This window comes from Lagopus muta, chromosome 14, assembly GCF_023343835.1.
Source record: "Lagopus muta isolate bLagMut1 chromosome 14, bLagMut1 primary, whole genome shotgun sequence".
Lineage (NCBI taxonomy): Eukaryota > Metazoa > Chordata > Aves > Galliformes > Phasianidae > Lagopus > Lagopus muta.
In genome coordinates, this window is record NC_064446.1 from 16408421 (window position 1) to 16434361 (window position 25941).

General features: G+C 44.3%; 1 protein-coding gene across 4 annotated transcripts; it reads right to left on the reverse strand.

Annotated features, from left to right (window-relative positions):
- Positions 1 to 3096: 3096 nt before the first annotated feature.
- On the reverse strand, positions 3097 to 25782 carry P4HA2 (prolyl 4-hydroxylase subunit alpha 2). 4 transcript variants are annotated; one of them, XM_048960684.1, is made up of 17 exons: positions 25252 to 25473; positions 25006 to 25101; positions 20593 to 20692; positions 18883 to 18979; positions 17207 to 17358; positions 16368 to 16505; positions 14996 to 15235; positions 13200 to 13396; positions 12304 to 12480; positions 9472 to 9542; positions 9130 to 9229; positions 8503 to 8556; positions 6112 to 6171; positions 5978 to 6043; positions 4603 to 4671; positions 4148 to 4244; positions 3097 to 3340 (listed from the first exon to the last, which is right to left on the reverse strand). In XM_048960684.1, the coding sequence occupies exons 3-17, from the start codon at positions 20672 to 20674 to the stop codon at positions 3270 to 3272; spliced, it is 1671 nt and encodes a 556-aa protein (XP_048816641.1). In that variant the 5' UTR covers positions 20675 to 20692; positions 25006 to 25101; positions 25252 to 25473; the 3' UTR covers positions 3097 to 3269. The 4 variants fall into 4 exon arrangements, with proteins under 4 accessions (XP_048816641.1, XP_048816638.1, XP_048816640.1 ...); XM_048960681.1 differs by lacking the exons at positions 6112 to 6171; positions 25252 to 25473 and adding an exon at positions 25743 to 25782; XM_048960683.1 differs by lacking the exons at positions 5978 to 6043; positions 25252 to 25473 and adding an exon at positions 25743 to 25782.
- Between the last annotated feature and the right edge of the window lie 159 nt (positions 25783 to 25941).

Sequence of the window (25941 nt, forward strand, 5' to 3'; positions counted from 1 at the left end):
GCAAATATGGACAACTAAGATGATTGGAGAGCTGGAGCACCTCTGCTACAAAGAAAGGTTGAAGGAACGGGGCTCGTTTAGCTTGGAGAAAAGAAGGCTGCAGGGAGAACTCATTGTGGCCTTTCAGTACTTGAAGGGAACATATAAGCAGTAGGGGAAATGGCTGTTTATGAGGGTGGGTAGTGATAGCACAAGAGGGAATGGTTTTAAACTGAGACAGGGGAGGTTTAGGTTGGATATTAGGAGGAAGTTTTTCATCCAGAGGGTGGTGACACTGGCACAGGTTGCCCAAGGAGGCTGTGGATGCCCCATCCCTGCAGGCATTCAAGGCCAGGCTGGATGTGGCTCTGGGCAGCCTGGGCTGCTGGTTGGTGACCTGCACACAGCAGAGGGTTGGAACTGGGTGAGCGTTGTGCTCCTTTGCAACCCAGGCCATTCCAGGATTCTATGGCTCCCAAGGACAGCGCTGCTGCTGCCTCTCACAGCCCGCAGTACTGCTGAGATGATGCAGTGTGGTGGAGGCAGAGCAGGGCTGGGCAGCAGTAAAAAGTGAACACTTTTGAGGAAGCGACAGACTGAGGCTGGGGGGGGGAGCAGAGCGTACGAGTTCACACATCGCACAGAGTCGGAAGTCTTTTGTTTGTTTCTTCTCATTCAAGAGCTGAGATGAAAGTGAAGGAAGGCAGCGTGGAACCCAAGCAAAGGCTGTGAGATCACAGCAGAAGGGCCTGGAAGGCATCACAGCACCTGAGCTGCTGTAGCCATGAGGAGCAGCAGTGCTGCCTGTACCATCGCAGGTGCCACTCTCTACCCTTCGGACCAAATGTTGGTTTTCCCCTCTCAGATGATCAGATGGGAGATGCTTGTTCACTGTAATCAGAAAGCAGCAGTTTCTAACACAGAAGATAACATCCTTCGCTGAGCCTACAGCGCTGAATGTCTGTGCTTTAGGTGATGCCTAATCTGCACGGAGGGCTGCAGTATTGCTTGGCAACACACCACATGCCCACACAGCTGTGCTGAGGCCATGGTTTAAGAAACCACATGCTCACAGTGGATGTGGATTACCAGCAAGGTCTGGGGGTGGCTGCTCTTCTTATGAGTACAAAAGCAGCGATAAGAGACCATAGCTCCATGACAATTCGTGTGGTATCTGCTTCCATCAGTACCTGAAGACCACATCAGTGAGTACAGACGGCCTGAAGAGCTCTGAAAGATCCCAAAGCATAAATATCTGTGCCAAATACTCAGACCCTACAAAATAAAGCAGAGTCAGCAACGTGTCAGAAGATTCAGTCCAAACCAAACTTTTAAGCATCTATCATTGTCACAGCAGTGAGACATTACAGAAATTCCCTGTCTCTGAGTTCCAGCATAAGAATTCTAAGTCTAAAGACTACTATTTGAGCTCCATTTTAGGCTTACCATCATATTCTGTTCAGCCTGATACAAGACAGAATAGGGAATATAATCTGACAAACTGCACAAACACGCCTGGGAGGTTATGGAATGCCCCCAAGTCACATGTGCTCTTCTCCCTGAAATAAGCATTATGCTTCAGCTCATAATAGCAGTAAGCATAACTTGAGTACAGCACAATAAGCAGTTTTAGTGTTGAAGCAGCTCTGCATCCCCACTTACTGCATCCACTTCAGGAATGGCCTCAGTCAAATTGGAGGACAAAAAAGCAGCTTTTCCTTAGAGAAAACAAGCAAAAAAAATCAGTATTAAAGGTCCAGTGTGATATAACTGCTAACAACAGCATTCCCAAGCCAACACCACAATTTGAGGAGGATGTACAGGTTTTGGGCTGGAGGCCTGATGTGAACTTCAGCTGTCAACATGGTATGTTGACAGAAAGCCTAAGTAGATTCTTTTTCCTCCCCACAGGATCAAAGTGGTCCAACTAGAAATTGGGGGTTTGGCTCTCCATCAGTTCTTCACATCTGCAAGGCAGTCATGTTGAATGCCTTGTAATAAAGCAAAGCTCCTTGTTCCCCACGTTTATGCTGCGCTGAGACATTTTACTAGGAAAAAGCAGAGGTCAGAAATGAAATATTCTGAGCAGCCTGCCAACAACCACAGCATTCATGGCAGGCAAAGGAGTGCTGTGAAATTAGGCAGCAACTACTAAACTCTGCCCTGCAGAAACAATTGCTCGACTTCACTGAGCCTGGAGCAGGTAAAGGGGGATGGTCTAGGAGATTGGCAGTGCCTAAGAGCTGCTTTAAGTGTTACCTTCTAGCTCACTCCGTACTTTTTCCACTCTATATTGTGCAGAGGAACCCAGTGTTCATTATGTTTGACTTTAGGACTGACCGAAGGTCTCAGTGCGATTGAAGAGTCTTCTGCTTACAAGCCTGTCTCATACATTGGGACATTAACAACTGCCAGCTCAAGTGCTCCCATAGGAAAAAAACAGTCAGCATTACATCAGTGACAGTTATTCTTACAATCAAGGATGGTCACAACTGCTTGGAAAGGGCATCAGGTTTTCCTGAAAGCCCCTCACAAGTAACACTGGGCAGGGCTTCTGATAATGAGTGCGATACAATGAGTGTGATACTGAGATCACCCTGCACACTGCCGTTAGTGTGCAGCCTGTCTGCTCTTACAGTACAGTTTCAAAACAAATCAATCTTTCCAACTTCAGTAGAAGCTGCAGGAATTGTGTCATGCTCCAACCTTTAGCATCATCCAAAGCCATGTTGTTTTTCTCAAAGAAAGGGTAATGAAGAAACAGACCCTCAGAAAAGGAGGAAATAGAGGCTCCGTGTTCCCTAAACCCAGTACTGATATCCATCATGGACACAAAAATTTTTGAAAGAACATTTATTTCAAAACTCATGATCCATAGAAATACAATAAAATTAACATGTACACAAAACTTAAAAACTTTGGTTTGAAGAAATATTTAACATCTAAAACTTCTGAGGTACAAAAGGCACAAGACCAGGCACCCGAGCATTCTGGATCACCCACAACATCATTTGCATCATTACTAAAGAGAACACTGAGGGTGGAAGACCACTAAAATGATGAACATGGCAGGGGAAAGGGAAGGTGGAGACAAATGACAGCAACTAAGACAAGAGATGTGTACAAAGCCATTTACTTTCACTCACAGGTGTTACATTTGTCTTTTTGTGACAAGTGCCAGGACTTTCGGGGGGAAAAAAAACAAAGATGGATCATTTCTTAGAAATGAACTGGAAGAACAAACAGTAGAAAAAGAGACAAAGAAACAAAGGTCTGCAGCAGGCTGGATATCAGTCAACCTCTGTTCTCCCACAAGGTCGTAAGAATTCATTTCCTCTTTCATGAAACCATTTGTTTGAAACTGTGGAACAAAGGCATGGAATTAGTTACCACCATGCACCCAATCCCTGTGCAGCACCGCAACCCAGACTCTTCTTTCCATTGAGGTCTTATAGTTCTCCACCCACCCAATGGGAAACAAAGATTCACAGGGCCAGGAAGAAGATTTCCAGTTGCACAGTTGGCCAACAGTAACAAGGCAGTGTATTTTGGATCTGGTGTTATTACAGGTCATTGTGCTCTGGCAATCAGAACACCACAGAGGCGATGGGAGGTGGGTTCAGAAATGGATGACAGGAGACATAAGCTACTTCCAGCAGATAACACAACTTCCCAGTGGCCAGGCACCCGAAGCAGGGAGTACAGACTATGGGCATCCAAGGCAAGAGGGAGCATTTGTCTCCAATGAGCCATGCAATCAGGTTTGCCTGCCTCCAGAAAGCACAGATCCATCTGATCAGATAACATGATCAGGAAAGATGTTTTTGGGAAAACTGAAGGGGGATGGTGGTACAGGAAAAAAAACTTGAGGACATGCAGGTGATCTTTTAAGCTCCCTTCCAACCCAAATTGTTTTACAGCTGTCCTATACCACACAAGGCCATTCTTACATGCTTTGCAACATTACTGCCACAAAAGCTCTCTCCAGAGACAGCTGAGCAGTGTAGCTGCTTCATGCTACATACTGAGATGCCAGCTTTCATTATTGCCAAATGACTCCAGCATTTAAAATGGCAATATTTGGGTTATTAAATGCTGCTATAATGGTTCAGTATACCACCATCTTTGTATACACCAAAGGTTTTGTTCCTCAAGGAGTTTTACTTACCCCATTTACACCCTACTAGCACTGGACAAGCTGCATGCCTTGTTCTATAATCACCCTCACCACTTCTGAATAGGTTGTACCAAAACACTGCTGTTCCCTGCAGAAAAGATACCAGATGTGGATTAACCAGAACCCAGCCAACATGTTGAAGTCATTGACACGAGGAAGAGGGATAATGCCCAGGAACCCAATTGCAAGCTCTTATGAAACACTTCAGCATAGGTCACAAATAGCAGCACATGGAAAAGACAACTTGCTCTCAACTCTAATTCAGCTGTGTTCAGAGATTGAAAACAAGATTTAATAACAGCTCTACATTGAAACCATTCCCACTATAACCTCTGAGCATCAAGCAAGCTGCACGGGCACATTAACTGACTTAGATACAAGACTAATGAGGAAAAGACAGTAGATGGAGAGGGGAGATGAGAAGCAGCCATACAGAGTGACTTTACCTTCTTGGGCCATATGGCTGCCCCAAAATCTGGGAAAACTGTAGCTCCTCCAGCTTCCACATCACTCATCTAATAAAACAAAGTGAGAAAACAAAGTCAAACCAATCATTTACAGCACCTTTTGTATAAATGGCACCCCAAGCTCAAGCGCCCCTTGTCCTAACACAACTCGCACCTCTGTGACTTGCAGTAACAAAGAAGAGATGGATTTCAACCAGCATGAATTGCTAAGCTGCTTATTGAAGGCTGTTACTTCAGCTGAAGGCTTTTATTCATATGTAAGCTTGATGAAGAGCTGATCTACAAGTACATATTACACAAATTAGCCATAAAAAAACTGAACCTGCAGCATTAATAAGGCAGTACTCCAAAACAAGGGAGAAGACTTCAGAGCAAGTTAGCTTCAGAATTTCATTCTGGTTTATGATTCAATTAGAAAAATAAGTGCCTGTTAAACCACATTTCCTCAAACTGAAACCTTGTCCTTGGAACTCATTTTCATAATTTAGTTTAGCATCCTGGTCAACCACTTCAAAAAAAAAAAAAAAAACAAACAAACAATGCAAGTGGAAAACCTCAGTTTTCTGCACAATTTCTTTGCTGTTCCCCAATAGTTCTATTCTACTTCAAGTGCCTTAATAATACATACACCAATGAGGCTCTAAAGAAATGCTTGCATCTTTATGCTCTGCTGTTCTACACTGGAATGAACTGTTGAATTTGTTAGCAAAGATGGATTCACTTTAAGCCCTACAGATGTGACTCAAAACCCAAAGTCCCCAGAAACACTTTCTAAGAAACTAAGTAATATTTTCACTGATCTCAGTAGGTTTTTGATCAGGAACTAAAGGAGAGAAACAAATCAGTCACATCCATTTCCCACAAAGTGCAAACAATCAAAAACAATCCCCACATTCTTCACTGCAACTAGGATTGCTGTTATGTTATTACCACTCTGGTGTCTTCCTGCTTGGTACCTACAATAAAAGGGCACAAGATGCCATAGAAGCACAGTGCTTTGCCCCTTCCAGCTAGAAAGCTTGTGCATGCAACTCTGCAAGTTAACACCTACACCTTAACAACAAACTCTTGAGTAGAGACATCAGAACATGCTTGATATGTTCTGCATGGGACACACAAAAGGTGAAATGCCTTTGACCGTGTACAGCCAGCAGAGAATAAGATGCATGTTATTCACTGTGAGAATCAAGGTTTGTGCAGGAATCCCAATTCTGTTCACACAGGACAGCACCTGATGCTGCAGGAGCTGAAGACACTCCTTCCAAACACCCACAAACCTCTACAAAAAACTGTGCCCACTGCAAACAAAGCATCCCTGAGTTACACCCAATTCACAAAGGAGCATCATACTTACATAGTTTAAAAAAGTGGCCACACGATTTCCAGTCCCTAACCGCTTGAAAGCATCTGGCTCATCTTTCTATAAAATTAAATGAGAATAACTGCAAACTTCAAGCTCACAGACAGCAGACAAACAAAGGTACTTACATAGTTAAGAAACGTCGCTAGCCTATTTCCTTCCGATTTGAGAGTGCTGTCAAAGGGTCGCTGTAACAGACAACAACTTTAACCTCTCATTCTGAATGGGCTCACACTAGAGTTACATATGCAGCTCTGCACAAAGAGCCTCAGGCTCAGAGAGCTGGAATTAAGAGGGGATTCACAGGGCAGCACTAAAGCCAGCACAAATTGCAGCCACAGTGCATAGATGCGTGCACGTTGCACTCCGGTGCTAGAAGGAGAAGTAGCACACAAGTAATTCTCAGGGCATTATAGTAGAAGCAATGCTTTCAGGTGGTATTTAAGTAACCAACAGGCTGTTATTGTGGTGGACACTGGTCTAAAGTCAACAACTGAGGTTATGAAAAACTCAGCTTGAACAGCATTTAGGTAAGATAGATAAGCATTTAGATTCTCAATGTGTGATCTCAGAGAAACGTCACAAGAAAATCTATTTACTTCTAACAGCAACAAATTAGAATAACAGTAATTCATCTCAAGTGGTTGTCTATCTAGAGTTGAGGACTATATCAAGAAGACCAAGTGTTGAGAGTTTCATTTGTTGAAGTATGAGATCATACAGGTGCCAGTTTATAAGCAGAAAACACCCAGAAGCCCAGGGCATCTGAAGGGCACAGAGGAAAAATGCAGTTAGAGGTTTATATGTATTGCTTATTGTTGACAAGATTCAGCCAAGTAACGTTAAGATGAATTCTTCAATACAAAAATAAACTTTAACACTTAAAAAAAAATGCAGAAACCAGCATTAGGAAAAGACAAGCAGCAAGAAAAACTCTGAGATGTTGTAGTTCAATCTACTTCATTATTTCAACAAAATATCTTTCCTGAAATGGGTTCATACTAAGAACTACATGCCTGCATCAGTACATGCAAATTCAATCTAATAGCCAACATTGAAGCTCAGATAAGAGGAGTTCCCCTGTTTCCAAGACCTCTAAGGCCAAACTCAGGTCCAGTCATGCATTTCTGAGCTTCAATATATAAGATTCTTCTGTAACTTTCGAGTACCCAACACGATCTGGAAGTTGAAATACTTAAGTATTAAAGCTTCCCCATCTGAGAGCTGTAAGGGAACAAAAAGCTGTGAGGCTGATCAGACAGTGAGAGAGCAATGTCTCTGGATTCCAGTACTGGAATCTGTGACGCACAGAGCCTGGCAGACCAGCCCAAGCCCACGGCAAACTCCCCAATTGCCCTGCTTTAACTGATGACTGCAGCCAAGGCTATGTTCCAAATGGAGCTCTGTCCCAGCTGCCTAATCCAAAAGTAAAGACCATAACGACCAAATTGATATCTGAGGTCCTGGAGTTCAAAGGCTTTGAAGAGAATTTAAGAGCATTGACTTCACTCTGGAAACAAAGCAGTCTTAAAGTTGACAGAGAAATTCTCTCAACAGGCCAAAGCCAACGAGTAGGAGCTTCCACAGTGCTGGGGATTAAGATTATTTATGAACAGCATTCAGTAGGGCCCCTTCAATGCTGTTCTCAATTATTGGGTTACCCTCTGGCTGCAGCAATCCATTCTTTCTATCAGGTAAAAACACTGGAATAGTTTGAATTAAGATGGATTCGATTGGAGATGATTCTACCTGAAACCAAGACGGATTTTGTATGTGTGACAACTAGTCATCACAGCTCTTCAGCTGTGTTCATCACAGCTATGTCATCACAGCTATTCATGTACCAAGGCAACTGCAATGAAGAGTTTGTCTTCTCCCCTCTCACTGCTAACCTGAGCTCACTCTCGCCAGGTAGAGCCCTCTAGTGCCTGGTATAGACCCAACAAGTGCCAGTGACAAGTTTCCCTGCTGTTCCCACAGCACTGGCATCCTGGACAGGGGTGACAAAACTCTGCTGACTCCCTATAGCTGCAATCACAAAGGTTTTAAAGGCTTTTATCAGAAGGGTTCCAACTCAAAAGACTTCCATACATGCTGCTTTTTTGGAGGGACATGTCCTGCTCAGCCAAAGTACTTTAAAATACCCAAAAGAGGACTGACAACCTTGCTAAATTTATAAACCCAATGGAACAACTCTATCTCCATCCAGGGCTGAGTTCCCTAGCAGGGTAACAGAAGGAGTACATATAAGAAGAGTAGGACCATCTCTCAATATCTCTACATCGTGCAAAGAACCAATAGGACAAAAGCAGGCAGTCAGATTTGTTCATTGGTCTCTTGAACTTCCAGCACCAGAGAAAGGAGTGAGAGTTTTCCAGAGGTCATAATCCATTCCATGCAACTGGGCTAAATGGTTTTTTATTAGAAAAGACATTTTAATAAGGGTTTCAACAGTTCCCAAAATGATCTGTTCCCACCCTCACCCCGTACCCAAGGAGTAATTGGAAAAGTAATCTTACCCTAGAAAAATCAAAGTGTGGCTCATACTGCCCTCCCATTCCATAATTAGCAACCTAGAGAAGAACAAAGCAAAATATTTGTACACAGTGAACTGCACGACCGCTGCATAAGATAACTCTCAAAGATCCAAAACACCCTTTGAGAAATGGTGCTCTGTGGCAAGATTGCTATCTGCTTAACAGATATCCACTCAACTCCTTTTTCTTCAGATTGCCAGTAATGAGGTGTGCAGACAAGCATTGAGAGCTCCCTCCCTTTCAGCTTAAGGGTTCCACTGAGAATTTCTCAGTACTGATGTTTCTTAACAGCAGCTCTCTTTGCTTATCACCACAACAACCTGATAAACATGAACATGCAGCAACAGTTGCTATCACACTTACTCCCTCCTCCTCCGAAGAGGCAGAATCTGAGCACGGGTGTTTCTCTAGCACACGTCTGATCTAGGAGATGGTGCTGTTCATGACCTTACTCACCCACTCACCAGGAACCCGTGTGTTCAGTTAACAGAATGCCTAGGAGGAGCTGGTCAGGAGCAATGCTGATATTTGTTTCTGGATTAATACCACACCACCCCACTGAAGAGCTACTCATCAGATCTCATCCTGCTAAGGTGAAAGTGCACCAACCTGCAACAGCTCAGCTGTTTTCACTGTCAGCCCCGTGATCTGCTGCATTCGTTGATTCACCTTAGCCACGACAGGATCATCATCTTCCTCCAACCATGAACTAGGGCAAGAGAAGGGAATAGGAAGCAGTGAAACATTGTTTTAGAATACAAAGCCCCAAACCACCAGCTTCCCAAAACAGAAGGATTTCTTCTACCCCAAATTACACAGATGAGCCATTTACCATGCACTTGTTGTGCAAGCTTTTGCTGCATGCAAAGCATTTCTAGTTCTCCAATGGAGGTAGCACACAAGGGCTGTTAAGCACAGAAAACTTAAGGCTGAACTCTTCTCTAGGCTTACCTTTTTGATACCCTGTAGCTAGCCACTGTAAGGACACCGGTTTTGGGATCACGAACTGTGGCTCGTGCCAGCTGTGCCAAAAAATCCCAAACAGGAAGAAACATCAACTACAGATCAAAAAACAGACTTCAATCCTAACAGAACTAGCAGCTGCCTTATCAAATTTCAGTGTATCACAGCATGAAAGTTAAACTCCGACCTAGAGTTTGTCCCAGACTCAGGCTAGAACAGTACACAGAAAAACGCAAATGCAATCCATCACCTGCAGCTGATTCTAGAGAAAGCAATTGACTGCAAAAGCCATGATATCCATTAAATGCACAAGTAGTGCTAACTGAGGTACCTTATAAAAAGACTTCTTAAACAGCTGGAGTCCATATTAACAAGATGGAACAACAACAAAGTCAACATATGAAGCTTATGTTCTTGGCAGAAAGAATTGTTGGATGCTGCATACATTTAATCAGCCCTCTCTTCATGTGGACTGGAAAAAGCTCACTCTTAGATTTAAATACAGATGAAAACATTTGCAAAATGAATTACAAATTACAGGGCAGACAAATCCACTTGTCCTGAGGACAAGACTCAATATTACTTAGATTTTCCCAATTGGAAAAGGACTGCAACATCTGCTCTCAGTGACAGATACTTTTATAGCAGCTTACCTATGCATTTTGCACAGCAAATAATGCATCACTGTTAGGCCACATCACACAGTTAGTATATAGGAGGAGTCTGGAACCTTGCAGACCTGAGCAGATCCACTGTGGCAGCAAAGCAACAGCCTGCTGCTTGCTTTACAGGCAACTTGGGTCTCGTACTCGCAACTGAGAACAAGAACTGGGACACTCATTTGTCTGACTGCAAAGTCAAACCACATTTAAATTTAACTCCTGAAAACCACAAACACTTAAAATCGTGCCTTCTTCCTTCCGCTTAATTACAGGCCCCAGAAAGCCCTTTTATTTGCGCTTTCTTCCCAGTAGGCAGCTATTTCCTTCACTTCTCCTCAAATAAGCCTCCAGCCAGTTTTACAACCCTCGTCTCGTCCCTGTGCGAGAGCTCTTGGCACATCTGCTCATCTAATTCTGACTCAGTTATTCTGCTCCAGATTTCTCCTGTGAAAATCACAGCAGAATAAGCAGGCTGACAATGTTGTTCTTCCCTGTGCAACGAAGCACAGCTTCGGGGATGCAATTTAGCTTTCTAAACTTTCTATTATGCTGCTACTTGAGCTTGCGCACGCCTGCTTGATGTCTGCCCTTTGCATTTAGATCTAGTGGCATATCTTGGCCTTTTCAGGCTCCCACACCAAAGTTAAGAGTTTTGGAGACCATTTCCAGCACTGAACAGCTGACACAGTCAGCTCTGATGTATTGCCTGTCGAGTTGGAACTACTTTTTGGAACTGGAGTAAAAGCAATTGCATTTTGCAAAACAATAACCAAAACCAACTTGAGTATCACATACAGATGTTGTTTCTCTACAAAACAAGAAATACTGGCAAGCATAAGCTGCAGATAATATTAAGTGTTTAGACCCTGAAGTAGAAGTTCCAAGGAAATATTCATCCTTCCGAGCCCAAAACTAACACAGCGCTTCAGAGTTTGTCTCAAAGCTTCCATGACTACTAACCAAAGTTTCCCAACTGAAATTAAGCTACATTAACACTATCTCATCACAAGACTTGCATTTTCCAGTATTTCAGTAGTACTGCAGAACTCAAAGCTATTCTTCCTACAGAACAGTCAGACAGATTTGAGTAATAAGTTATAAGAAACTATTTTCTTGTAATTAAAGAAGCCCGAATCTTAAGATGACAGTATTTACCTCCTGTTGTACTGATCCTCATCCTACAGCTGCATAGGTAACATGAAGAATTCCTTGCACATTATTGACATAAGCAAAACTTAGCGAGTCTTAATATTTTCCATCATTAAAGCTTTGAACAAAAGCTGTAAAACTGGAAAAAAAAATCTAATAGCTGCCCTATTTAGAAGGTGCTTGATTTCATAAAGTAGATTTAATGATTCAATCTTTCAGTGTTTCTGTTTTATCTGAGGCTCAAAGTTTTACAGTATGACATAATAGGAAAAGTCTGTTTGTAGAGCTGAGAATCCTCTTTGAGAGGGAAGTGTTGTGCCAGCACTCCCACAGCTAGCCAGTGCTCACAAGCCCAGAATAACAAACAACTCTGGGTGTTTGAGGAACTGGTGCTTCTTCAGACCTGTAAACATCAGTAGGTACTAATGTTTACAGTTAGAAATGCACGAAGGCAATCCTTGAGTGGAATCTTATCACCACAGTTGTCAGCAGGAGCTACAGAAGTGCTGGAAGGAACCAATCCTATACAATTCTACTTTCCTGCGAGACCTGGCAAGCACAGAAGATGGAGCATCCATTGCTGATCTCACATTGCCAGAAAGGAAACAGACTGGTAACCTCACCTCTAGGGAAGTCAGATAGAATCACTAACTTTGTGGGGTTATTTTTGTGTGCACTCACATCACAGGTTAAAGCTACTGCAATTCAGGTCAGCCTCATTTCAAGAAGGTGACTGAAGCTATGTTAGGCCAGGCAGGCAGTCACCTACCTTTCCAGCTCCAGCCCTTATTTACTAAGGAATTTTGCACAGTTAAACACAACATTGCACAAACCCCTTCATGAGCCTGGGATTTAGGATCCTACATCACCAGGCAGTTTTGAAACTGTTCCCCTTAGCTTCACAGTGTATTATCCGTACTACGAAACCATTCTCTCAAATCCTTTGCCTAGCCTTTGCTTGTAGACCAAAGCATGCAATTAGCAGTCAGTGAGATGAAGGGAAACTCACCCTTGGTTTCGCCAGTTGTTTAATTTTCTCAATTTCCTCATCAGACATGACATCATAGTAGCGTACAATATGAGGGCTATCCCATTCATCTTCTTCTTTAAAGGGAGCTATGAGCAGATGGGGGTTTCTGTTTCCATTGTGGTACCTACAGAACAGCCTTTTCTGCCTCCGAGGCGTCTGAAACAAGGCACCAAGTAAAATGCATTGTTTGCTCAACCATTATTCATAAGCTTAGAAACAGGAAAAGAGTGTGTCTTATTTCATAAGCACTAGCAAGAGCAGTCAGCACACAGCTAGTGTCAGAGGTAAGCAGCAGCAATGCTGATATTTACTGTGAATGAAAACATGCTGCTCCAGATGCCACTAAAAAGATCTGAAAAAACTAATCTCTCAGTTAAATCCTAATAGGCTATAAATTCAGATTCAATAAGTAAAGTTTGGCTGTAAGAAATGCCTGGCTCTTACAATTTCAGCTGCGCAGAGAAACAAATGGATTTCTTCCTGCACTAAAAATATTTGAAGTGCCAAAGGCTGGCAGGTCAGTACAGTCACCCCCAGAAGCACCCATCAAGATGCACAAAATGTGATGCCATAACAGTGGCAAAATGTAACTAGTTCTCAGTGGAAAAAGCCTCCTATTGTACCAAAACAGCCAGCACCTGAAATGATTGGATAGACAGACTGTCAGGAGACTCAATTCTCAACAACCTTTAAGAAGAACAAGCTGAGAGCTGTTCTGTACAGAATTAACAGGTGAAGACAGAGGCTGAGGCATAAGTGCATGTCTCAGACTGGACAATTACACTCAGTTTTTCTTGCACAGCTTTACACATGAGCCAACTTGACCATCCTTATGCAGAGGCAGCGCAGTCGGAAAAGCTCTGCCTTTCTCTTACCATTTTCACCCCTTCACCTCTGCAGAGGGCCTCATAGATATCACGCTCTGGCAGGTAGTCAAGAGGTCTCTCATAGGCACCACTCTGCACCACGGGTTCCGTTGTGGCCACTGTCTTGTTTGGGGACTTCTCTCTCTCCTTCTCCAGCAGCTTCTCAAAGTACCGCAGATTGCTGCCTGCTCTCTCATGAGTGCTGTCTTCATTGGGACAAAACACACAGAACCAGTAACTGGTACAGTCTCAGGAATTGTTAATGCAAGGAAGAGTTTGCATCAAGATTCAGCAATAATTCTCTCCTTCCTAGAGCACCATCAAGCAACCAAGTGCTCTGGCTCCTGTTTGTCTCTGCAGAGGGAAGCTGGCATCCTTCTGCAGTAATTTCTGAAAGGATCTGTCACAAAACATGCAATCTGAGTGGAAGGAGGTTTTGGTCATCCCAATTCTCCTGCACTTCAAATACTGTCTGCCTAGTTCCACCCAGGAGAAACAGACCACAAGAGATCAAGCTAGGCTACTTGCAGCACCCTTCACCATGCCTCTCATCTGCAGTGCACAAGCAGGCTTCAGCCCAGTACCTCAGTGGAACCCCAGCCACAAACTTCAGTCTCAAACACTTCCTGTAAAGTCTGGAAGCTCAGAAGTTAAGCACTGTCATTTACCAGCTTACCTACAGCATCCATTCTCTTATGCCTATGCCAGAGGTATGGAACACATTAGACCTATCATTAGCGATTACTGCTGTTGCTATGAGCTAGTAAATATCATCAATAGATGACTTTAATCACCTATCATAGTTACACTACAGAAGGAAGTCCCAGTTCACAACTGTGTGTTTCTGGACATGCACCTGCAGCACTTTTGTGCTTTTGACCTTCCCAAGCTCATTGTGTCCCTTATTCAGCAAACCCAGATGGTCACTGGAGTAACCACCCCTTAAAGCACAGGCTGATATTGGCTAGATAAAGGTTAGCCCAGAGTAGAGGAGGCTCCCACAAGAGACTATCAAATCTGTTCCACTCTGATGCTGATGTGCACTGTGCTATCAGTGCTATGCATTCCTGCAGAAGGAACTAGATTCACTACGGTCATTTTATAAACTTCAATCTAGGAATCTCAATGCCTGTAGAAGTTATTCATCTTTCCCATTCTCCTCCCTGCTAATAAAATGGCTTTACTCACTCTCAGGATGCTGCCAGCATCTAGATGAAGAATAACAGCTGATTTAAAAACCATACAAATATTTCAGTCAGAAGATGTTAATTAGAGATAATAAACTTCCTCAACACAAGTAGAGCTGTATTTAAAGGAATGCCTATTTGCTCACTCAGAAGAAACCTAGAAACAGAGCACAGATAAAACTAGGTCTCAGGAAATTCTAATCTATGGTCTGACTGCTCAGAGAAATACACTGAGATCTCAGGCAAAGAAACTACCTAACAAAGAGCATCTGCACAGAAAAATGTCAAGAAATATTAAAAAGTCAGTAGGTTTCGACAGCAGAGGTAGTACTCTGCTGAGCCCATGGCAGCCTTAATCCCTACTGGAATCCTTAAGCTCAGGCATTAACCGTTACCAGACACATCACAGTACACCAGAAAATACAGTGGTCAGACAGACACTTAGGTTTCAGGTAATAACAGCACGGCCTATAGGATGGCTTGCTGAAGACATTCCATGCACAAGTAGGCTTTTCTCCATAACTTATATTTGTTTACAGGTCATCTGGTAGGAAATCCTTCCAGTCAGCTCACCCATAAGTATGGGCTGCTCTTGGCTGTTACTGGCAATGCTCTTACCGAGGGATATCAGGCGCCTTGTGAGCTCCATGGCTCTGTGCAAGTCCCCAAACTGGAAGACAGCATAGCTGAGATAATCCAGGATCTCCACTTTGCTGACTGTAGTATCCTCCCCCTCATCGTGCTGTTTTAAGGCTTGCTCCATCCAGAGCACTGTGTGATAGTAGTCACCATCATTGTAAGCAGTCTTGCCCATACCAAAGCAGTCACTCACTGTCAAAGACGACCTATATTTTGTTCCTAATAACAAAAAAAGGTCTTTAAGCAACCTGCACAGAAGCATCCTTGCCCTCACATGTGGAGGCACATTGAGAAATATCAGTAAATACACAAATTTATAATAAAAAACATCTTTTGAAGAATGCACTAACAATGATTTACATTCCATGCTAAACTGGTCACGCTCAGGAGTCAAAAATTACATCCCATCATCATCGTAGATTCATCTGTTTGGGAACCAAAGTTCAACAGATTTCTCTTAAGCTGTTCTGCCTTCTGCTGTAGACAAAGGCAGAACACACTAAAAGCTCAGCAGACTTGACAGACACTAAGGTGACACTGTTAGACTATCAGAGATGTCTGGCTACACGGCACACTGCCTCGTTTGCTCTTGAGGTGTACATTTGTGCACAAGCAGCTGATTGTTATTTAGGCAAACTAGGTTCAATTGTGTACAGATTTCCGGTTGCTCCAGATCAGGTGCACAGATATGGCTTCATCTTCAGTTCACTGTTTGTGACCTACATTTAACTACAGCTATTTTGTGAACTCAACTACCCACACTAACGAAGTCCAGGCAATTTGTAAGCAGCGCTACTGAAACAGCACACTTGCTAGCACATCTCTTACAAACACCCACTGGGACTCCCGAGAGAACAGTGGCACATCACAATATGTTTATCTAGTCTCAAAAATAACTTTGTGGCAAATATCGCTAGCCTTTATTCCACAGATAAAGAACAAGAGGGCAAGAAGAGAGCCACGCTTTGCAAAGAGCCACGAGAGCAGTGAATTAGGGAGCATCACCTCTGCTCAGCTCTTCAGTTCCCAGGGAAACAACCACGCCATTTGCCAACACAGCTACCAGCACAAGCAGCTTCCTAGCTTTGGTACTGAGACCACAGAAAAAGCCAGAACAGATTTCCCCTTAAATTAATAGAAATAAAAACTGTGCTACTTGTCAGTGGGGATCCCTGGCTTGGATAGAAAAAACCTCATTCTCAGAACATTACAGCGGATGCAACCTCTACTGCTTGAGCCACACGATTTCAGAACCACAGGCCTTTATTTCCACCCAAAACAGACTTTTGGAGAGTTTGAGGGTGTTACTGTTTGCATCTCTTCATAGCAGATGAGACCATTGTGCACTTGCCTGGCAAGTTCCCTCGAGAGAGAGTTTCAGGGTCCAGTTTGTATGTGTCCTGCAGGCGCATCAGAGCCTTGGCAGCCCCTGTCTCATCTTCTTCAGTTGGAAAAAACTGACGCTGAATCGTGAGATTTGTGATAAAGCCTTCATAGCAAAAGGAAAACAAAAGGAAAAGCTGTTACTTCGACGGTTTGAATAAGTGCAGCGCCAGATTAACACAGAACACATCTGCTTTGTTTCTAAATTCCAGGATTCAAATTAACTAGATTTGAAACCTCTCATTAGGCTCTCCATTTATACAGGCATTGCTTTCTGTCCAATTATAAGAAACAGAGTTAACAGGCAAATGACAAGAGAAATAACCATCAATACATTCACTTGCACCACATAATTACTGACATACAATGACGAAAAGTCCTATGCCAATTCAGTACAGATCTCATTTTGATTCTTATTTACTGACCAACATGGCCAAAGTGAGTGCTTACAGATTGGGAAGTAAGATGAGTAAGCTGTTACACAGAGGAATATAGAACTCAAGACAAGATATAGAACAGCTGATAACTGCTGGCCACTTCAGGACATCCTATTCTCCTTTGCTGCAAACTACACAAGCAAACCAAATGTAACGTGCCTATGACAAGTAACAGCTTTGAGTCTTGACTCAGCAGCAAGTTCCCCCTCTTGGGTACACAGTAAGCAAGAGCCCAGTCATTAGTTTAAGTTCCAAACCAAATTAGCAACGGTATTTAAGCCACAGCTGAGCCTGCAGCTTCCAGAACAAAAGGGGAAGCAACGCTGCTGTAGGGGGACCTCCCACCAACACCTTCCCTGCAGCTCCTCACCATTTGTTGTATCCTGAAGAACCAGGTTTTCTAATTCCAGCCAATCAGTATTTAAACGCTTCACCAGCTTGTAAGCGTTCACAGGGTGGGCCAGGTACCCCTCTGGATCCGAAGTGGATTTGCTCGTCAGCACATCCATTTTCTCAGCCCAGCTGGAAAGAGAGAACGGTATTCCTCAGCCTGAGAACAATTTCTGAATGCATATCTTCCTTCTGAAGTCATCCTAATTACATAGCTGGAACCAACTGGCTGCTTTTGCTACCGTAACCAGATGTAAGGCTTTTAACTTCACCAGATGAAGTGAGGTTCATTGACATATATATTTTTAATCACAATATGCTCTTTTCAAAGAGATTTATTTCCCTGCCTATTAATTTAAATCTCAGTAGGCATTCATCTCCCCTGCAATGAGTCTTAGCCATCCGTTTTCAACACATTGCACTTCAGCAAATAATAAAAAGCATCACTTATCTATCTGAGAAATGTGCAAATCCCTATCACCCCTTGTGACAAGCATTTGGCCAACCTCTCTCCAGTACCCAGTATGAAAAAAGCTTTGAGGTAAGCTAATAACTGAACATTAGAAATCCCCTTTGAGTCTAACCCCAAGCCATGACTGAACCATGGCTGTAAGCAGCTCAGTACAGCCATTGGCACAAGCTGCCAGGCTGCCTTATTCTGCGTATCACGATGTTGCAACAAAGCAAGATGAGAACCCTTAGCAGAGATGGCAGATTAGTGACACCTTAAGACATGTCTCACATCTCCTAACAAAATCAGCTTTCACTGCATCCAGTGCTTATTTTGCAAAGTAGTAATAAGGTGAAGTTTTACTCTCTGTTCACAGGGGTGTTTTGAATCAAACATCTCTATGCATAGAAAGCAATTGTAAGAAATGCCACCATATTCAAGTGATGGAATTCAGCATGTTACAAAGCATATCCCTCAGACTAGAGCTCAAGTGTTGTGACAGCTGAAATATCCTCTTGCTTACCAATACAGGAAAAAGTCAACTGCAAATTCAGCACATGCAAAGAGAAATCTGACATATGCAGATGATTTTTGTTGCTTTAGAAGTATTATACATAGCTTGAACTCTAAACATACTTGAACAGGAGACAGTTTTCCTTCAGAAGGGCAACTTTTCAAGAAATAAATATTTGTGTGTACAAAAGTGACGAGGAATTTGGCTCATTTCACTGTTTCATAACCCTATCCCCACCCAACAATCCCAAAGGGAGATCAAGCTGCCAGATACCATCTGGAGTTCAGAAAGTCCTTGGAAAGCATGGCTCCAGTTACAGGCACACAGCTCTTACCAACCCAGACCTCAGACCATCCTGGTGTCATGCCCTGTTAGGTACAACTTGCAGCTAGGTAAGTATTAACAGCCTAGCTGAGGAGAAGTGTGTTGTCAGCAAGAGCTTTAACTGATTTGAGGCACCAGGACAATAGGAGCTGCTTACAACAGGTAGCCCAGAGCAACAGCATCTACAAGCATTTAGCTCCTGCAGATAAGGCTCCTCTTCGATATCAGTGTCTTCTCCACAGGAGCACTGCTTACACTCATTATATTTACTGGGGAAGTACAAACCAGAGCAGGAAGGTGAGCTTAACTGAACACAACAGGTTACGCACTTTGTGGCCCCTCTTCACTATGCAAACCTCTCCCCTACCTTTTAATCTGAGACAGTTTGGTCTCTTCTGCTCGGATGTATTCTTTCAAAGACTGTACCAAGTCCTTCTCTGCATAAATCAGATCCGTCATTTGACCTGAAAACAGAATACAAGCAAGTAGTAATCACTCTCATGATGAGTTCCCCAGCAGCAAAGATCTCAGATGCTGCAGCCCCTTTAAGAAAAGATAAATCAAAAGGTGTGCACTTGGAGCTAGTAAGCTTTTGGACTTACTACACATACAGGTCTGACATTTAAATGCTTCAAGAGGCTATTAAAGCCTCAACTTCATTTGTTCACATAGCCTTGCCTCTTTTTTTAACCATCTCCAAATTACTTGGCTATTGTAATTATGTGCCAGGCAAACAAAATAAAGGTTTGACATTAATGAAGCTACTGCTCAAAGCAACAAGTCATCCAGATGCCCCAACATCTGTTCAGCACATGGACAGAAATGAGGTCAGCTTCTACTCCACCATTTGACTCACTTAAAATTACAGCTTTTCAGTATGGTATCTGTGGATACACAACCCACCATTAAGGAGGAACTTCAGACTCATGTTTATGGACTGACAAAGTCTCTCCTCATTAGCATTAGAGAGAATTGCCAGCACATTCATCTGAAGGGTTGTGACAAACTTCGCTTTTCAAAGAGCAACACTGAAAGACCCAATGGATATTCAGCAACAGCTGAATTGAACAGCTTTCATTTCAGCGTTCTAAAGTCTTTATTAGTGGGGCATAATTAAGTAGGAAGGCAGCAGGATGTTCTTTTCCCAGAGATAAGAAAGGTCCAGAAATGGGCAAATGGAAAGAGCAGGTGGTCCTTCACAGTAACCTTGCAGCCACGTAGGTAAGCATTCTTTACTCAACTTTGGAGCACAAGAACACGTGCTTCAAGCTCCACTGCTTTGCTCTGGCTGATAAATTCCATACATGAGTGCAAAACAAGCAGGAGTTTGGAGCTCTACCATTCAGAAGCACTGCTTCACTGAGCTCAAAGTTGAGGACAGCCAGATCCATTCACCTCTTGTCTTCACAGGGGGATTCCACACTATTCCACAGGAAAGCATTAGACCAAGTCACAGCAGAAATCAGTCTGTGCCTACTTCTAGGATCTGCTACAGAAGCCACACAGTTTAATTGCAGCTTCAAGACAAGAACTAGAATTTCATCAAATCAGTCTATTTTCAAGACCTGCAGCAACATGAATTCATTGAGATTTACTTAAGTCTTACAAAACCAGGAAGGGTTTTGGAGGAGATTTTTCCTTCCTATTCTCAAATCCAATCCCAAATCTTATATAAAAGATAAGATATGCCACATTTTGTGAAAGAATATTTCACATATTTATCACAGAAGTTCTCTGCACGAAATCAGCACCTCAGGATGAAGCTTTGTGCTGCATTCAAAACCAGATGCACAGCTCTTAAGAAAACATAGATATTGTCTTCTTTTACTCAAAGACCTCAGAGAAACTCATACAGGTTAGTCATAATGTGCTGAGCTAACCAAACGTGAACAACTTCCAGTGATACAAAGCCTGCAATGCAGAATAGCACCAAGGATGTCAAAGTGCTGCTCTCCCTGACAAAGCTGGTGTTTGATAGGGCCACACAAGGGCAGTCCTATGGTTCATCTGTAAAGTTCAACAGTTTTGGCAGTCACGTTAGTTGCATTGTAACATTGTGCACTGGTTGTTTCCATACCTATTGAAGTGAAGAACTCTGCCTCTGCATGCCAGACCAAGAAAACACTGGTAAAGAACGCCAACTGCAGCCAGGGCTTCATCTTCTAGAAAGCTCAAGCCTGGAAAATAAGAGTTGTATCATCTTCCAGCAGCAATAAAGCCCCAATCAAATGGTCAGACACAGACATGCTAGGAAACAGTTATATAAAAACTGACGAGAAACACAAATAGTGAGAAAGCCAAATAAATAACACATTTTGTAGAGTAGAAGTGGCAGCAAATGCTGGAAAACTTTAAAGTGAAAATTTCCAACTTGGATCACTCAAAATACATCATCCCAATGCTATGGGCTTTGGGCACAGCCCTTATGGCTTCTGGATTTCCAAGGCTGCTGCTCAGCAAGGAGAACAGCCACCAGAGGAGCTCTCCCAGCGTCCCCACATTAGAACAAAAGGAAGATGGTAGAAGGAGCTGGCAGATGGATGGCACCTTCCCTTTCTCCATTTTTCAAGAATGCAGTACGATGATAGGAGTCCCAGCCCTTAATCCAAGCTCCTTGGTACGTGGATGCAAACAACAAGCACATAACACCACCACCATCACTGAGAACAGGGCATACAGCTCTGCTATGTATTACCACATTGCAAGGTATTTCTTACATTTTCCTTTTGATTGCCTTAAAAGTCTACGTGAGAAGTCAGAAATACCACGACTTTGCAAGCATGAGCAAGCAGAAAAACAGCATTTCAGACAGGGAATGCAGAATACTTCTTACCACGCTGTTTCTCACCCCCCTGCAAACCACGTATTCCCAAGTGATTTGTTTAAGCTCGTTCAGAACTCATACATGGGTAACGTGAGAACCAAGCAGAGCTGAATGAACAGCACCACGCAGAGGTCTGCCAACACTGACAGCCACTATAAGTGATATAGCAGAAAGCACAGCGACTCGAGAGCACTTGGGAAGCACATCAGTTGGGATGCATTCAGCCAGAAGCATCCATCTGCATGGGCTGTTCTTGTCTCACAGAGTGGTTTTTTGGACACACTACACAGAGCCTGGCAAAACAATTACCAGGGAGCTTTCCAGTTCAAACAACACAACTTTGCTTTCTCCCTGCACCTCCCCACCATGTGCACTCATGGCTCAGGATACCTGCCAAGAAGAACACTTACTACAGCTAGCAGCTTGTCTTTACAGCATATCTTTAACAGCTTTGCCATCCTACTCAGGTTTTCTTGAGTCAATAAACAGAAACCCTCTGTAAACACAAACCAGCTCTTGCTTGAAGAAGCAGACACCTGGCCGTAGGACTTCCAAACTGTTTGTATACATTCTTTTCACAGCTGTTATTCAGAAAACCAGCAAGAAATAATGAATTACAGGAGACTAAGAGTGATGTCATAACCACAGTTTTGGAAAGCACAAGTGCATGTGTACACACACACGTGTGCATGGCTTCCCCCCCACACTACAGCCAGGCTGTCTGCTAACACAGAACAGAGCCAGAAGGGGCATTAGCACCTCCCACCTCAAAAACCAGGACCATGAGACCAGTGAAGCCTGTCTGCTTTCCTTGGTTGAAAGAACTTAGATGCACAGAAATGCCTGAACTCTGTAGATAAGAGAGCTGCAGGACAAGTACTGCCTGCACTCCTGGCTTTTTTCAGCAGCCTCTTCAGCATGGTACGCCTGTTACCCAGACAGGTGAATTTAGGATTTCCTTTCATTCCAATGAGAACAGCTACACTGCGCTAAAACAGGTTTCAGAAGACTCACACAGGTTCTGTAAGCTCAGTTTAGCCTAAGTTTAAAAACATGCAGGGGTCATGCAGGAACTGAGAGCAGGCACCATAGGCTATATTAAGGGCACAGATACCTTAAAGTGCTTTTGCTCCCTGGAGATGAGCGCATGCACCACTGTCCAACCTATGGGGCTGCAACAAGAGGCCACTCCATGGACACTTAGAGCTGAACAGCACCACATACAGCAACATTTTGTGTTTTGCTCCTTCCCTCCTCTTAAAAGTATCCAGCCAGCAGCACCAGAAGCCAACCAAATGGATACTGTATAAACACTTTTCAGGAGTGTAAGCCCTCAATGAATCATTGCTCCCACTGGAAAGAGCACCGTCAGGCTGCAGCGAGCACAGGCCGCAGGAAAAAGTTCTTGTAGACCAAATAAACCAGGCTGGAATTTTTCTTCACAAGTTAGACTGAGTTCTTTATTAAACACACTAAAAATCCTCCAGAAGATGCAAGAACATGGGCCCAACCTATAGAAGTTATGTGCACGCCTACCGGGATTACCAGCTTCTCACCCACAAATGAGGGTTACAGACTGACTCTTCTTCTGTGCCTGCCTGTGCTATTAAAGAGACCTGGAAAACCACTGCTAAAATAGTGCTTCCCCACTGCATCTAAATTTAACGTATCACAGGGCAGTGTAACAAGCAAGTCACTATTTCAAAGCCACTCAAGACCACAGATGGGCTCTCAGTGCACACACAGCTGAGGTCCCTACGCCAGGCTCTGAAGAGCAGCCCATCTTCCAACAGCAATTGGAGGTTGGACTCTTGGATGAGCCAACGTTCTCCAAATGCCAGTGCTTTACACCCAGCATCTGTTACCTGCAGACACAGCACGAAGTTCTCCATCCCCCTCACTGCATGCAAGGCAAATGGCTTCAAAAGTGGTCAACAACTCACCATTAGTCCTGACGGGTGCACACCAGGCTAATTGTATTTAAATACAGCAGTACAAACAAAAGCCTGCTAGATTCTTCTCATGCTTAAGGCCAGAGGATGGGCTGAATTGTAAATGGATTCAGGATTATTGTAAAGAGCTTCTCTTAATACTGCTATAAGAAAAGCAGCCATAAAAACAGCCAGCTCAGAGCAGTGAGTCTCACAGCCAGCAGATCTTTGGCACACGATGGCAGCTCTACAGCTAATTAAAGTGATTAAATAGCGAGGAAATGAATTTTATCCCAATAGAGCAAATCTTCACTGCTAGCAGACAATTGAGACATTATTCAGGGCCATAATCCATTACCCAGACGCAGTAGGTGCTCCAACATCCAACCACTCCCCTGACCTAAGAAGTACGAAATCAAGTTCTTGTCAGGGTCCCACTCAGAGGATTTGAACCTCACACCAGGATTACTGACACCATCAGTCAGCATGCAGTTACCCTTCTAAAACAGCAGCTCCTGCTCACAGTGAGGGAGAGAAAAGGCATTGCTTCCTTCCAAAATCACATAGCTCCTCACAAGCAAGTTCTTTTCTCCCTTAAGGCTCACCTAATAATTCCTTCCTCCAGCATACTTTAAGTTCTCAGCTCAAAGCAGCTTATGCCTACATCACCACCTTTCTTGCCAAAGGGCTTAATGTGCATCTGAAAACAATTATAACTGCCTAACAAATAATACAATATGATCTCCTTGTACTTTTCACGACAGGCCAAAAGGAAGACAGGAAAAGCTGTTCATTTGCATGCGCTGACAAGGACACAGTATGTCCATGCAAAACAGCACGCATCTTTTTAAAGGCTAAAATGCCTTGTGTTATCCTTACTAATATTACCCCAGAAAGCATAAGCATCTGGATCAGTTTCCACTTATTTAAACTATAGAAAAAATATTTCTCCAGCACTGTAGAAGACAAGAAAACTCACACAGCACAGCAAATCTGCCTGCATCTCACTCCGCAGTGCACGCAAGCTCATCGTGCAGTTGGAGCCAGACTCCACACTGTTGGTGAACATATGAGCACGGCAACACACTCTTCTCCCACTGCAATATGCTTCCCAGCATTAAGATCCAGACTGCATTTTGCCATGCAAAGCCCATAGTTTTGGTATACATATTCGCCTTCCATTACACACACACACAAAAAAATCTCCATTCAGAAAGATATATTTTTTTTAAATGACACATCTGTGGGCAGCAAGGTACTCCTTTCAACTGGTAACAACCACCGAATGCAGCTCAGATGTGCAGCAGGATCTCCACTCAGCCTGGAACACGTACTCCTGACATACCCAGCATCCTTCATACAGAGAGCCATGCACAGAAATCAGGCCCAGGCAGAGGAAAGCAATCTATGTTTACAGCTCGCTTCTCTGGAAGCTTGCCAACATGCACAGCATGGGTATTATAAACAGACTCGATTCCCGACTTCAATCCAGAACCAACTCCTCGCATCGAGCAGTAAATCGTGCTCCCCCTGCTGTTACAGCCTGAAACGCACGACCGCCTTCATGGTTGTACTTCCTGCACTGAGCTACATTGAAACGGCAATCTCAGTAAGTTACAGCATAAGCAAAATTCCTGCCCCTTAGAGTCACAGCAACAGTAATTTACAGTTCTCAGGTGGCATTATGAGAAATCAGAGCAGCAGTTAATGGTTTTGCTATATATCTACAACATACCTGTATTCCCAAAGGCCTCGATACCAGCAAGCTGCAGCACCCGCCTGGAGAAGATGGCTGTGTGACCTTCCAGAGCCGCTTCACCCTTACAAAGCACTAAAAGTCAACGGACAGGAGGTTTGATTACACACTTATCTTCAGGGAAAGCTAACCTGGGGGAGACGCAGCCTAAGAGCAGCCAGCACAGAGCTATGGGACCCCTGCAGCCCTGCCACAGGTCACAGAGAAGCTCCCTGTGCCCCATACCCCAACAGCCCCCCCAAGGGAGCACCGACAGCCCGAGCGGGGATCTCAGAGCTCTTCTCCAATCTCCGTCATTCTGTCACATCTCCGCCGCTGCTCGGCACACAGCCGGGCCGTAGGGAAAGGATTTCTTTTCGAAAACGAATCCCAGCTGAAAGCGAAAAGAGCTGGGAGCGGAACAAGCGCGTCCCGGAACCCTCGCAAAGCCGCAGCTCCGAGCAGCAGCCGGCACGGGCAGCAACACGGAACAGCTGCCCTGCAGCTCTCACGCCCGCAGGGCACCGCCTCCGAAGCCGCCGCTACCAGGTGCCGCAGCCCGCAACGCCGCCTGCTTACAGGCAGCCGTTCTGGCTCTTTCCAGCCCCGCCGAGACGCGCCGGGTCGGCGGCAGAGGGAGCGCCGCGAGAGCCGCCCGGCACCGGCAGCCTCCGGGGGGCCGAGAAGCGCCGCGCCCGGCCGCGATGACCCCCCACACCCCCCCGCCCGCGGCTCACCGCAGCCCCTCTCGCTGCTCCCCGGCCCGATCCCGGTCCCAATCCCGCTCCCCGCTGCCGGCCGCCCCGCCCCGCTCCCGGCCCCGCTGCTCTTGAGCCGCCGCCGCGCTCCGAGCCGCGCCCCCCGCTCCGCCCGCGCCGTAATGCCGCGAGTGGAAGCGCCGCGCGGGGCCGCCCAGGTCCGATCCGCTCAGCCCTA